The sequence below is a fragment of the Gaeumannomyces tritici genome (genome assembly GCF_000145635.1).
Source record: "Gaeumannomyces tritici R3-111a-1 unplaced genomic scaffold supercont2.6, whole genome shotgun sequence".
NCBI classification, from domain to species: Eukaryota; Fungi; Ascomycota; class Sordariomycetes; order Magnaporthales; family Magnaporthaceae; genus Gaeumannomyces; species Gaeumannomyces tritici.
Window position 1 is genome coordinate 2,252,834 of NW_008804550.1, and position 11,964 is coordinate 2,264,797.

The 11,964-nt window shown below is 59.3% G+C and overlaps 3 protein-coding genes across 3 annotated transcripts; 1 reads left to right on the forward strand and 2 right to left on the reverse strand.

The window, feature by feature from the left end:
- Window positions 1–949: 949 nt before the first annotated feature.
- Window positions 950–1,952, reverse strand: GGTG_11141 (40S ribosomal protein S30). Its single transcript, XM_009229021.1, has 3 exons — window positions 1,786–1,952; window positions 1,460–1,593; window positions 950–1,342 (listed from the first exon to the last, which is right to left on the reverse strand). The coding sequence occupies exons 1-3, from the start codon at window positions 1,817–1,819 to the stop codon at window positions 1,319–1,321; spliced, it is 192 nt and encodes a 63-aa protein (XP_009227285.1). The 5' UTR covers window positions 1,820–1,952; the 3' UTR covers window positions 950–1,318.
- A 169-nt stretch (window positions 1,953–2,121) lies between these two features.
- GGTG_11142 (hypothetical protein) lies at window positions 2,122–5,867 on the forward strand. The gene is made up of 2 exons (XM_009229022.1): window positions 2,122–4,057; window positions 4,159–5,867. The coding sequence occupies exons 1-2, from the start codon at window positions 3,409–3,411 to the stop codon at window positions 5,553–5,555; spliced, it is 2,046 nt and encodes a 681-aa protein (XP_009227286.1). The 5' UTR covers window positions 2,122–3,408; the 3' UTR covers window positions 5,556–5,867.
- Window positions 5,868–7,230: 1,363 nt separating this feature from the next.
- On the reverse strand, window positions 7,231–9,892 carry GGTG_11143 (hypothetical protein; the record flags this gene model as incomplete). The annotated part of the gene is made up of 2 exons (XM_009229023.1): window positions 7,231–9,428; window positions 9,688–9,892. 2 exons carry the CDS (start codon window positions 9,890–9,892, stop codon window positions 7,231–7,233), a joined length of 2,403 nt encoding a protein of 800 aa, XP_009227287.1.
- Window positions 9,893–11,964: the final 2,072 nt, after the last annotated feature.

The window sequence follows — 11,964 nt, forward strand, 5'->3', positions numbered from 1 at the left end:
CGGGCCGTCCGCCTCGCTGCTGCTGCTGCTGCTGCTGCTGCTGCTGCTGCTGCTGCTGCTGCTGCTGCTGCTGCTGCTGCTGCTGCTGCTGTGGCGACGATGCGGCGATGCGGCAATGAGGGGGCGGCCGTCGCCGGGCACCCGTGCATTGCTGTCCGCGAAGGATGATGGTGGTAGTAGTGGCGGTACTGCGATTGGTCTCGGCGCGGCTGCCGTTATCGCGGCCGAGGCTAATAGGGAGAAAACGAAGAGATTGGCTCTACTTGCAAGCATCATTTCCCCTTTCTCGGCACTCCAGAGAGAATAGGCCGTCAAGTATGGACGATCAGCAGGGGGGTTGTTAGTACCTTTCTTCTAGGTCACAAGGCGATAACCAAAAGGACCGTGACATCGGCCCCGAGGATGCGAGCAGGAAGGAGTAGGTATAGCAAGCCGCAAAGAAGACTGCCCGTCCAGGGTCAGTAGACATGTTCGCGCAAGGAGGATTTATGATTAGACGGCCCCAACCGAATCTGGCCTGGCGTTCGGGAGCAACGGACAAAGTAGAAACAGGAATTGTCGGGAAAGCTCAGACGACATGCTGCCTTTGCAAGTGTAGTCCAGTCCCAAGCCGCCGTGAGCAGGAAACATCAGGGCTCACGGACCTGGCCGGCTCGAGCTGCAGCGTCATGTAGGCACGGGCAGAAACCGCAAGAGGCGTCGGACAAGGTCGACCAGACGACATCTATGGGTGGCCCATTCCTCCTGTCGAGGTAACCTTGCCGACGAGAGAGCGTGCAAATTGCTGCCTGTCCCCTTCTTGGCTGTCCATGATTCCTACTCGATCCCCTTCAACCGGCCGCCCTCTGTCCGCTCGCCCATACTCTGCATCTGTTCTCGGTCTTGGGCGCATGCAATGATCGATGACTGATCCCGTCAGGAAAGTGAGCATTCGCACATCGCCCTGGAGCGCACCCGAAGCGGCCAAGCAGGCCGCTGAGTGTGACCAAGGTAAAAAGCCCAGCGTGTATTGCAGTGAGTAAACCTTCTACCCTGACCGAAAAAAAAACCCATACCGAAAATGATCCCCGACCAAACCAAGGCCCACACATCCGAGCCTGGCAAATGTCCGTTTGGCAACGCCGCTCCCACAGGGGCTGTCTAGCCCTGGGGAGTCGTGGAAAAAACGCATCGTAAAAAAGAGTGACCACAGTCAGCTGAGCGGCCGGATCCTCCGACGCAGCCCAGAGGGCAAGATCGAGTCGATCGTTTTCGGTCGGGGATGTCGCCATGGATTGGTTCGGGTCGAATCCAGCCGTCCTATCGTCGCATCTCCATTTTAAGCGGTAGGGTTGGGGTTCATCTGCGAGGCGTGGTGTCAGCTATTGGTCATTCGCATCCGCCTGCCACCCCTCGTCCATCCACCAGGACCGCGGGTCATCGCGCGCTGCCTGCGTGGCCCATCGGGAGGATCGCGTACCTTCCTCTTGCCGCCGGGGGCAAGGGTGACATTGACGAAGCGGCGAGTGTACTGCTCCCTCTTGTGGGCACGGCCTTTGGCCCTCTTGGCCTTCTCCTGGGGCTCAACCTTGGGGGTCTGGGACTTGACCTTGCCTGAACGGACACAGATAAACAGCGTTAGCCAGCCGAAGGCGGTGGTTCTGAGGATGGCTACGCCGAAAAAGCCGGTGCTGCGGTTTTCCTCATCGGCGCGGTGCAATCGAGGCGGCGACGTGACGGTCGGCGTCGCGGCGTTGGCGTGCACACGGCGTCGATTCCATCAATCAGGGAGGGATTAGGCCTTACCGGCGCGGGCAAGAGATCCGTGCTGCTTTCCCATGTTTGCGAGATGTGATTTTTCGTCGGCTGAGATTTGGTGACAGGAGGGGGAAGATTGCGGGCGGAGTGTGATCAAACGACGACGACAAATGGTTTTTTGGGGGGGTTTTCCAAGTCGGCGGCAATTGTGTGCGTCTGGGTTGGGGAAGACTCATCTGAGGGGCTGAGCCGGGCTTAGGTCGGGTAATGCTGTGGCGGTGTGGCTTGGTAGGGTACACGTGATCTATGGGGCCCGGAATTTTGGGCAGCCAATCTCTTCGGTTTGGTCTTTGCTCTTTTGCACGTTGGCAAATTGATCAACTGTAGCAAACACATGCTCACCACTCTCTTTGCCTATTCGTTGCAAAAAGCGGTGTATCGGCCTAAGGTTGCTTCTATTCTTGGAATCAGGGTTATCTCTACCAGAGAGTGCTATCGACGCCTCCTTTTTTATCCTCGGTGGTCTCGAGAGACAGTGGCCATGTTTGCAAGGAGACATCCTTCTTGCACGAGCCAGGCTGGTGGATGATATCACGGGAGCGGCAAGAGTCAGGCACGCCGACGAGCCGGAGCCGAAGCTACGTACCCAAGTATCTACAGGTACCTACTCGAGTACCTACACAATACCTATACAATGACGGTGGCCAGAAACAGTCGAATCAAGGGGCGGTAGCGTGCGCGAGTGCCTCTTGCTCGACAAGGACAGAAATTTCGCCATACAGCACAGCACTAGGGCAATCAAACCCAGACCCTGCCGTGTCACGCTTCGCCATCACCAGAGCCTCGTTGGCGGGGACAGCCTTGGTTGGGCGCTTGGCGGTCTGCAGTGGTGCTTACCTAACCGGCAGCTAGACAGTGGTCACGCGAGGCCAAATGGCGGGGATTTGGCGGGTAGCGCCCACCGATGCCGGGGCCATCACGTCAGGCCGCTGTCACCAGCGCAGCGTGCCAGGCAGGAGGCGGAGTCAGTTATCCCGTCTCAGGGCGAGCCCAGAGAGCGAACGGCGAGGAAATAGACGGAATCAAAAGCCCCCTTTTTGCGCCATCATAGCCGCGGTTTCGCGCGAGTAGGAAGCCGCTATTTCTCTGTCGTGCCGCGTGCTCGTTTGCAGCTTTGTTGCTTTCTTGTTGGCTGTGCCCGACTTTGTGCTTTTGTTTTTCTTTTCTCGTCCTTCCTTTGCGCAATTTCCACGGTCCGAGGCTGGGGCGCTGAGCACTGATCCTGAGCACTGATCGAGGCGCGACACCAACGGCGCTCGTTCCAAATCCCATCGAGACAAGACCGCCAACGCAAATCGCTTCAGACGATTCAATCCCGACTCGGCCAGCCAGACGAACAGACAGTAAACATCCCTTGGGCGCCGGCTGCATGCAAGGCCAGAGCCTGTACCCCAAACTCTAATCCGCCCAGCCGCAGTCGCAGCTCGCTTCCACTGCTTCCAGCCCAGGCCCAGGCCCAGGCCGCACGCCTTACACCTTCAGCTCCAGCACAGATAGGGCGTGCGCACGCGAGCGGTCCAGACGTGCATCTGTGCTAGTCGCGGCGCTGTGCTCCGTGAGCAAGGCTGCCAGCCCGCCGCCCATCTCACCTGCAGGTCCCACGGCACCACCATGGCGAGCTCCCCGGCCCAGGCCGCTCTGCTCCAGCGCCGCCAACGATCCCTCTCCGCGAGCTCCTCGTCCTCGGCCGCGCCTTCGACACTCGGCCCCCTCTCCTCGGCCGCGTCATCGATCCGCTCCCTCTCGCCCCTCGGCCGCCCCGCTGGCCCGTGGTTCCGCCGTCGCCGGAGCAGCCGCAGTAGAAACACAGCCGCTGCCGCCCGTGCCCGCAAAGTCGCCTTCGCTTCGGCCATCCTGTCGGCCCTGTGCGCCGGCTCCATCACCGTCTTCTCGCTCTACGGCCACATCTTCCAATCGCGTCTGCGCTACACCCAGTTCGAGGTCAACGGCGTGGCCATCGCCGGATCTGTATCCTCCTACCTGCCCGTGCCCTTGCTGGGCTACTTGTGCGACCGCATCGGTCCCGCGCCGCTCTCGCTCGCCTCGGCCGGCATCTTCGCCACGGGCTACTCGCTCGCCGCTACCGTCTTTGCCCACGTCGACGATGCCGTCCGTAATGGCCGCCCGCCCCACAACAGCCTTCACAGCGGCACCGTGACTGGCGGGCCCATCTCATACGCTCTCATGATCTCGGCTTTCGTCTGCATAGGCGTCGGCACCGCCAGCATGTATCTCAGCGCCGTGGCCACGTGCGCCAAGAGTCAGTCCCGACCATGCCAGAAACTGCCACTCAGACCCGCCCGTAATGGTGTGCACATGCTTGATGCGCGGGACATGCCACTGACAGTTTTGACCCTGCAGATTTCGGAACGGGCAAGCACCGGGGCCTGGCCCTGGCCATGCCTATTGCCGCCTTTGGGCTCAGCGGCATGTGGCAGAGCCAGGTCGGCAGCCGCGTCTTGTACGAGCGCCTTGGCGACGGCAACCGCGGTGATGTCGACGTGTTCCGCTTTTTTATCTTCCTGGCCGTCGTGCTCGCAATTGCCGGCGTCATCGGCTTCTTCTGCCTCCGCATCGTGAACGAGGACGAGCTGATAGATGAAGCTGTCGAAGAACTCGAGCGGAGCGGCCTGCTCACCGGCAGCGCCCTCTTCACCCCAGGCGGCGGTAGGATTGCCGCCAGCGCTGGTGGCTACGGGACCATGGGTACGGTCGTGGAGAGGAGCAACCCCTTTGAAGACCCCGCCTACGTGGCCACAGGCGGCAGCGATGACTTTAACAGCTCCAGTGACGACACTGCCGTCAACCCCGACGGCAGCACCCGCGATATCGATCCGTCGTCTAAGGGCCCGGACGAGGAGGCGGCGCTCCTAGCTAGTGAGCAAAGGGTCGAGGACATGCAGGCTATGAAGAAGGAGTGGGTGCTCAACGCTGAGACGCGCCGGTTCCTGACGGACCACACCATGTGGCTGTTTGCCGCCGGCTTCTTCTTCATGGTCGGGCCTGGCGAGGCCTTCATCAACAACATGGGCACCGTCATCAAGACGCTGTACCCGCCCGCGGCCCAGGGTGGCGGCGGCCAGCCGCTGACGACGGTCGCGACCCACGTCTCCATCATTGGCATCACCAGCACCATCGCCCGCCTGGCCACGGGCACGCTGACGGACCTGCTGGCGCCCAGCCCGGGGAGCCAGCACATCCAGCTCACCTCATCCCAGATGCTCGAACGCCACCCGACGTCGTCGGGGTGCTTCTCGTGCAGGCCGTCCGTCTCGCGCGTCAGCTTCCTCCTCTTCTCGGCCGCCCTCCTCTCGGCCGGCCTGGCGACGCTGGCCTCGGGTGTGGCCCAGGGGCACGGCGACCGCTTCTGGATCGTGTCCAGCCTGGTCGGGGCCGGGTACGGCGCCGTCTTCAGCCTGACGCCCATCATCATTACCGTCATCTGGGGCGTCGAGAACTTTGCCACCAACTGGGGCATCGTCGCCACAATGCCCGCCCTGGGGGCCACCATGTGGGGGCTCATATACTCGGCCGTCTACGAGGCCGGCGCGTCGGCGGCTGCCCGCAGTAGAAGTGCTGAGACCGCGCCGCAGCAGCCCGGCCATGGTGGAGACGGCGGCGACATATTCTGCTACGGCACCGTGTGCTATGCCACCACGTTTTGGGCCATGTCGGCCAGCGTCTGGGTCGCATGCGTCTTGGTGGTTCTTGCCTGGAAGGGCAGGAATGGCTGGGCACAGCGGGGGATCGTGATCTGACCATTTTGCTGTTTGAAGGGATTTTTTTGTTACCATCATACGCTCGTTTCCTCCTATGTACATTTTTGCTTGCTTTTCATCTCTCATCTCTTTATCCTTTTTTCTAGCTCCTATCTCTTAACCTGCCTCTCCTTCTCACAAACATCCTTCTGGCGTTTCCGGCACAGCCTGCATCTAACCTGTCTGTCATTTTCAGCATTGAACACCATAGTTTGCCATATCCCCATCGCTCAACGGCAGCGGCGGCAGTACATCATGATAGAATCTTGAGGAATACCAACACCACAGCATTTTGCTTGGCTCTTGCATCCTACGTCCTATTTGCACATGTGCCTGACGCTCGACCTGGTGTTGCTGTCCCTCCCATGTTCAGCTGCCTCGCCGCCCATCTCCACCACACAGCCAGCCACCCAGCAAGACATGTGTCTGTCACAATAGGAGGCAGCTGCTAGAACCACCCGCCGCCCGGGCCCCTTCGGCTCTTTTTATCATCCACCACTAGGCGCTATTTTGTCTTGTACAGTATCCGCCTCGAGGACCAACCTCCCTTTCCACACATCCGTCCAGCACAAGATCTGCGCCACTTACGGCAAAGACAGACAGCCCATGGTTTTGCTCTTACCCCTCGTTTTGCGTCCGAGTCCGGTCCGGCGAGTCCCCTGACGGAAAGGGCGCTGATTGGCCAGCCACCTACATCGGGGTCACACCTGCTAACCCCACCCCCACCCCCATCCCTCCCTGGCACAGCAGTGGGTTATTCACGCTATGGTCCTGTGGACTGCCAGGTCAAAAGAACGACGAAGAAGAATAGGGATGGGGAATGCGCTTGGCGATGCATGTCCAGCTGACACGGGAGAGAAGAAAAAAACCACAGCAATAATAAGCAGATTTGCCTGACACGAGGTTGATATTGAGGAAAAGGAACCTCCCGGACACCAAATGTGGATGGGTGGGGCGTCAGAGTTTTTGCCTGGGTGCTCCGACAAGTGCCCTCTGCGTTACCGTGCGCGCGTGCGTGCGTGTGTGTGTATGCGCGCGAGCGCCCTATCCAAAAATAGAGGCCATCGTCACTAGTTTAGAGAAAACGGCTCTCATTTTCCTCGCTCCACCTCCGCTCCCATGGGTTGCCACTCTTGGAGACAGCGCGCACGCCCCCCCCCCCTCCTCCATCAAAGTGCGATTGAACCAACTAAACGCCAGGCTAAGCAAGCCTCGCTAGTGGCGAAACAGGAGGAGGAGGAGAGAAAGGGTGACGGCGTGAAGGGACGCTAGTCGACGACGCCGTTGCCGCTGGACGCTAAAAAAGTACCATGCAGCAAGCCCGCTGGTGAATTGCGCTACGCTCGGTGGACTAAACTAGCATACGTGCGTGTGGATTGAGACTGACGGAAGCCGGTGGGCTGTTGGTACACGCCCTGGGGACTAGAATTGTTACTACGGTGGACAGTTCCTGTTGGGGAGAGAAATAAGAACAATAACAGTAAGAGGGACAAAAAGGAAAGTGGGAATAAAGCCAGAGGAAAGCTGACATAGGAAAGCTCATTGATGAAAATTTACATAGGAAAACTTACAGGAAAACTTACACAGGAAAACTGATATAGGAAAGCTCACATAGGAAAGATTATATATGAACGCCCATGACATTAACAACTATAATTCCTGGGACCTGTAAGCTCTACCAGGCTTCGAAGGACGCCGCCCTGACCTTGGTGACGACCTCTAGTTTACCGGTCCAATGTTTCCCCGCCTTGCTGGAAGTCTCGCGGAACCGCTTCAGCTCCGCCACAACGTCGTGCATCGATCGCAGGTCCTGCCTGCCGGGGCTGGTCCTTCGGCCACCGCACACGTCGCGCCAGATCATGGCCTCCCAAGCCCACTGGAAGATGTACACGCCCGGCGGCACGCCGGCTGTTACCTGCGAAGGCGTGACAGGGCCTACCCCGAGGTAGCCAGAACGTAAAGAGGGAAACTCCCGCAGCATCCTCACGTACTCGTTCACTGCCGGGTGTGGGGACGCGGCCGCCCCGGGCCCTATCCACACGTGCACCTCCTGCTCCTGGAACTCGTTCCATATAATCCTTCGGGTCACGTACTGCCCACTTCCGTCCGGATCGACCATAACATCCCCTTCTCTTAGACCAGGGAGTATCTGCCCACTAGCCGTCAGCGGTGATTCCCCGGCGGTTCCTGCTGTCGTAGCCCATGTCCGACTATCCCCCACATGTTGCGGCTGAGGTGGCGTCGATGGCCGTAACTCGGGACCCCAGGCTCTGAAGAATGAGAACTCGACATCATGGCCACCAGACGCGGGGTTGTCCCCACGATCCAAATCCTCAACCGCCTCGTGAATCAGGTCGGGCTCAAACTCTAGCCGGATGCGCCGCAGCCCCGCGAGTAGGGTCGGGCTCCTACGGGAGGTCTGTAGCGCCGCCGCCGTGTCTAGAATTGCGCGCTCCTGTTCATACGCCAGCTCCACAAAGTTTGCCAGTTTCTGGATTAGGCGGCCCGTGGAGCGTCGTGGCAGGTTCGTCAGCGTCAGCCATGTCAGTCTAGGGTTCATGTCGGGGGCGAAGGCACCAGTCGGTGTGTCGGCAAGCTCAACCCCTGGAAGCAGTAGCTCTTCAGCGACCCAGATATTTGCAAGAGACGGTGTCGTCTCCTCCAGCGACAAGATTGTGGGCACCTGCGTTACAAGCGAATGGTGGATGCGCAAGCTTCGCAGGCAGGATGAGACCACGGGTCGCAGAAGGTGGGAGCCCCCAATGAAGCCACAGATCCTAGTGGAAGGCGAGAGATGCGTGCCCGCAGGTGAGGCAGGCGGCGGCCTCATCATCAGCATCTCGCAATCGAGGTGCTCAAAGGCACCATACGACCTACGGATCGCCTTTTGCAAGCCATTGAGCGAGATCCTATTGCCATCGACGGTGAGATGGCTCAGTCCTAGAAACCCCTGACAGGGGCGGGAGGCCAAGACATTGGCCAATGGAGCACCAATCGGATCACCGCCGGGACCTCGAGACAAGGCGTGAATAAGGTCATCTGGTCCATCGCCTAGGATGGGGGCCGTGCCATCCGGCCGCTGCGTTGTGGCGGGCTCATCATCACGCATCTGGTATGCTGGCGTATCCGCAAAATGTCGATCCGGGTGGTTGTGCGCAGCACTGTGGTCCGACTCGGTGATGACCGCGTAGGGGCCGTATTCGTTTAAAAGGGTGTTTTGGGTGACATGGACCTTCCCCTCCACCGAGAAACGGTCGTCCGACTGGAAGACGCGAGGTGAGAGGCAGCACGAAAGCAGCCCCAGGAGGCCATGCTCCGTCAAGCGGTTGCCGCCCAGGTCCAGGCTCCAAAGCTGTCGCATGAGCCGAATGCCGAGCAAGACAGCTGTATCGTCCTCTAGCTCACGGCCCCGAGCTTTGAGCACCCTGAGGCCTGGAAGCGTGGCAGGCCCGATTGCCCGTCGGCTCAGGGCAGCCCGCAGGGAGCCAGGGAGATACGAGATGTCAAGATAGACCAGGCTTTTCATGTAGTCGGATGCAAGGTACGTGGCTTGCAGCTCAGGGCTGCGGCCTACAGCGCTAAGGAGCAGAGGGCGCTGCTGACCCTGGCCATCCTGTTCACCCGGGGACTGCCAGGCTAGAGCACTAGGGTCGAAGACGGGATGTGAATCGAGGAGCAAGCAGCGCAGCGCTGGGAACAGCGTCTGGCACTGGCGAAGCGTGTCGTTGGACGCATGCACGACCTCGTCCGACAGGAAGTCGGCGGTGGCGCGGCCAAAATCCCTAAAGTCCAGAGTGAACACAAGAGCGCGCGTCGAGGCCCTGGAGATGCTCACGGAGCGGCCGATGAACCGGTGCAGATACCAGTGGAGCTCTTGATGGGTGTGATATAGGTTGTGAGCACACAATAGTCAACAATGAATAGGGAGCCGACCGTTTCTGGGGGCCAGGGGTAAGGGTGCACACGTCATGGCATTGACATTTAAACACCTGGGGCCTGGAAAACTGCCATCTTTTTTGTGGTGGACGTGGTCTAAGCCAGAAGACGTGCGTGCACAAGGACGGGACAGGAGGCGAGGGCAAGCATGGTCAGGAGAGTGGCAGGCGTGCGCAGAGGAAGATGCATTCCTCACCGTCGTTGCGATGTAGCCCCAAGAGCTGGACAGCACGTAGAGGATCATTCCAGAGCCGGGGAGCGAAGTGGCCGTACAGCCTGGACGAAACCAGACAGAGGCTGATGTAAGCACGGACCGGGACGTAGGGGGCGATGACGGCCCAGCCGTCGATGGCGGCCGTGGCCTCGCCGTAGGATGGAAGCTCGCAGGCGCTAGGCGTCATCGCCTCGACCGTCGTTTTGCTCGGGGAGGCCCGACAAGCTCGGTGCCGAATCAGCAAAAGCGGACACCCCTGGCGGCGCGGCTAGGGGTGGATACAGCCGAGTGGCCTCAAATGGGACCCGCGGCGATGGCCGGCCTGCACCGGTGGACTGTGATGTGACGATGCGCAGCCCCCGCAGGTCCGGAAGACTAGGTGCCCGGATCTTGGCGGCGAGGCCTGCTGGTGACGAGGGTGGTGAACAGGCACGCCCACCAGAAGAAGAAAAATAGGCAAAAGATAGGAATAAATAGGTACAACGGGCTGCAAAACTGCCGTATTTATTTTTATTTATTTTTATTTTTTGTGGTAGGCGCGACAGCTTCACGGACAGTGAGGCGATGGAAGGTTCGCGAATCAGGACCCCATTTGGGGGCGGGCGTTGTGATTCAAGGGTGGTCGCGATCACGAGCGACGCGCTACAGCTGCCGTTGGCGGAAATGTGGCAAATCGGCTAGTCGCGTCAGCAATGAAAGCTTAGCGCCAGCCGTGGAGGTGGGGGTTGCTGATGGAGGGTGGTTCGTGCTTGTTTTCTTGTGCGTGTGTGTGTAGCCAGAGTGCCAGAGTGATGTCAACCGCATTGATGGAAGGAGCCAACGGTCTGCCACCCGATGCGACTTCCCATTTTCAACTCAACTCAAATCCATGGAAGCCTTCCATTTCTATTTATGGCCCACCGCATATGCGTGACGTTTTTTCACATCTTCTCTGCCACTGCCAAGCGATCCTGTGATCGGTTGCGTGTGCCTACATAGTTGGGCGGCTGGTGATCCAATGGCAGCTCCCATCGGATGCAAACCGCAAACCCCACCTGCCCAAATGACCGTGCACCACCAACAGTTGACAGCCAGAGATAGCCAGAGACCAGCAGCCCACCCCAACCAATTGCTCCAACGACTCCAGCGTGACTGACACCTGCGGCCAGGTACTCGGAACCGGCATTCGGCTCGACACAAGAACAGCGCATGCTCGGGCCTGCGAACCGACCAGCCTGCGCTCCATGTTCCATCCGACGTTGGAAACCCACCCCCATGAACCTCGAGCCGCGCTTGTTCCTGCCTGCCTTTCTCATTTCCAACATGTCTGCCCGGCTACAAGACACTAATGCGCTCGTGAAGTGATTAAAGCCTTGGTGGAAATCAAGGCGCGTTGCCAAGCTCGTCCGTCTGGTCTGGGCCAAGAGCAGCCTTCCCCACTTGGCTGAGTACCTAGGCGCGACCTAAAAAAAAAAAAACAACGCGGCATCCACCAACAGGCCTAACAGCCCTATCAGACGGCAGCTAACGTAGCACACGCGCAGCTATCCCAGAGTGGCTAGACTGAACTGCCAGGCGACAAGGGCGGCGCGATGGCGAATACTGTGTAAACAGGCGGGTGTCGGCCCCGGTAGGGATTCTGGTATCTCCTGGTATCTGCCAAGGCAGGGGAGGTAGGTAACGACGGCATGTACCAACGAGACTAACGAGACGACCACACCCAAGGATATTTGCTCGCGTGCCTGCCCATGTCCTTACCATGTTAGGTACCTACCTCGCAGGCAACCAGATTTACAAGCAGCATTTATGTTGCTGTCCTATCGGGGCCATCCCCCCACACACTATAATGGCACATGTGTAAAACAAGCCGAGAGCTAAAACCAGTGGTTACCTTGGGCACTAAGCGCGCTCCCCAGCCAAGCTCAACTACTTTCGCCCACCCACTTGCATGCCTCCTTCATGGATGGTACTGGCTGCCATGCACAGATGGGCAACTCTGTAGCAGCCAGCTATCTCCTGGTTGCGCTGTACCTATCGTGCAGCAGGCCCAACGGGACGAAATGGACAGGTGGGGGTGGCGCTGAGCATGGGTTCATCCCCATTGATTATCAAGGGGCAAATCACCCTGGCACGTTTCTTCTGCTGTGAGTGCAGGATCTGCGATGAATTGAAACTAATGTCACGAAATACGACATTCCCGACTGGAGAGGATCAAAGATGATAACATACCAGGGCCTCGTCGATTCAATACCACCGCCGCCTGCCTGTGAAACCCCCCCC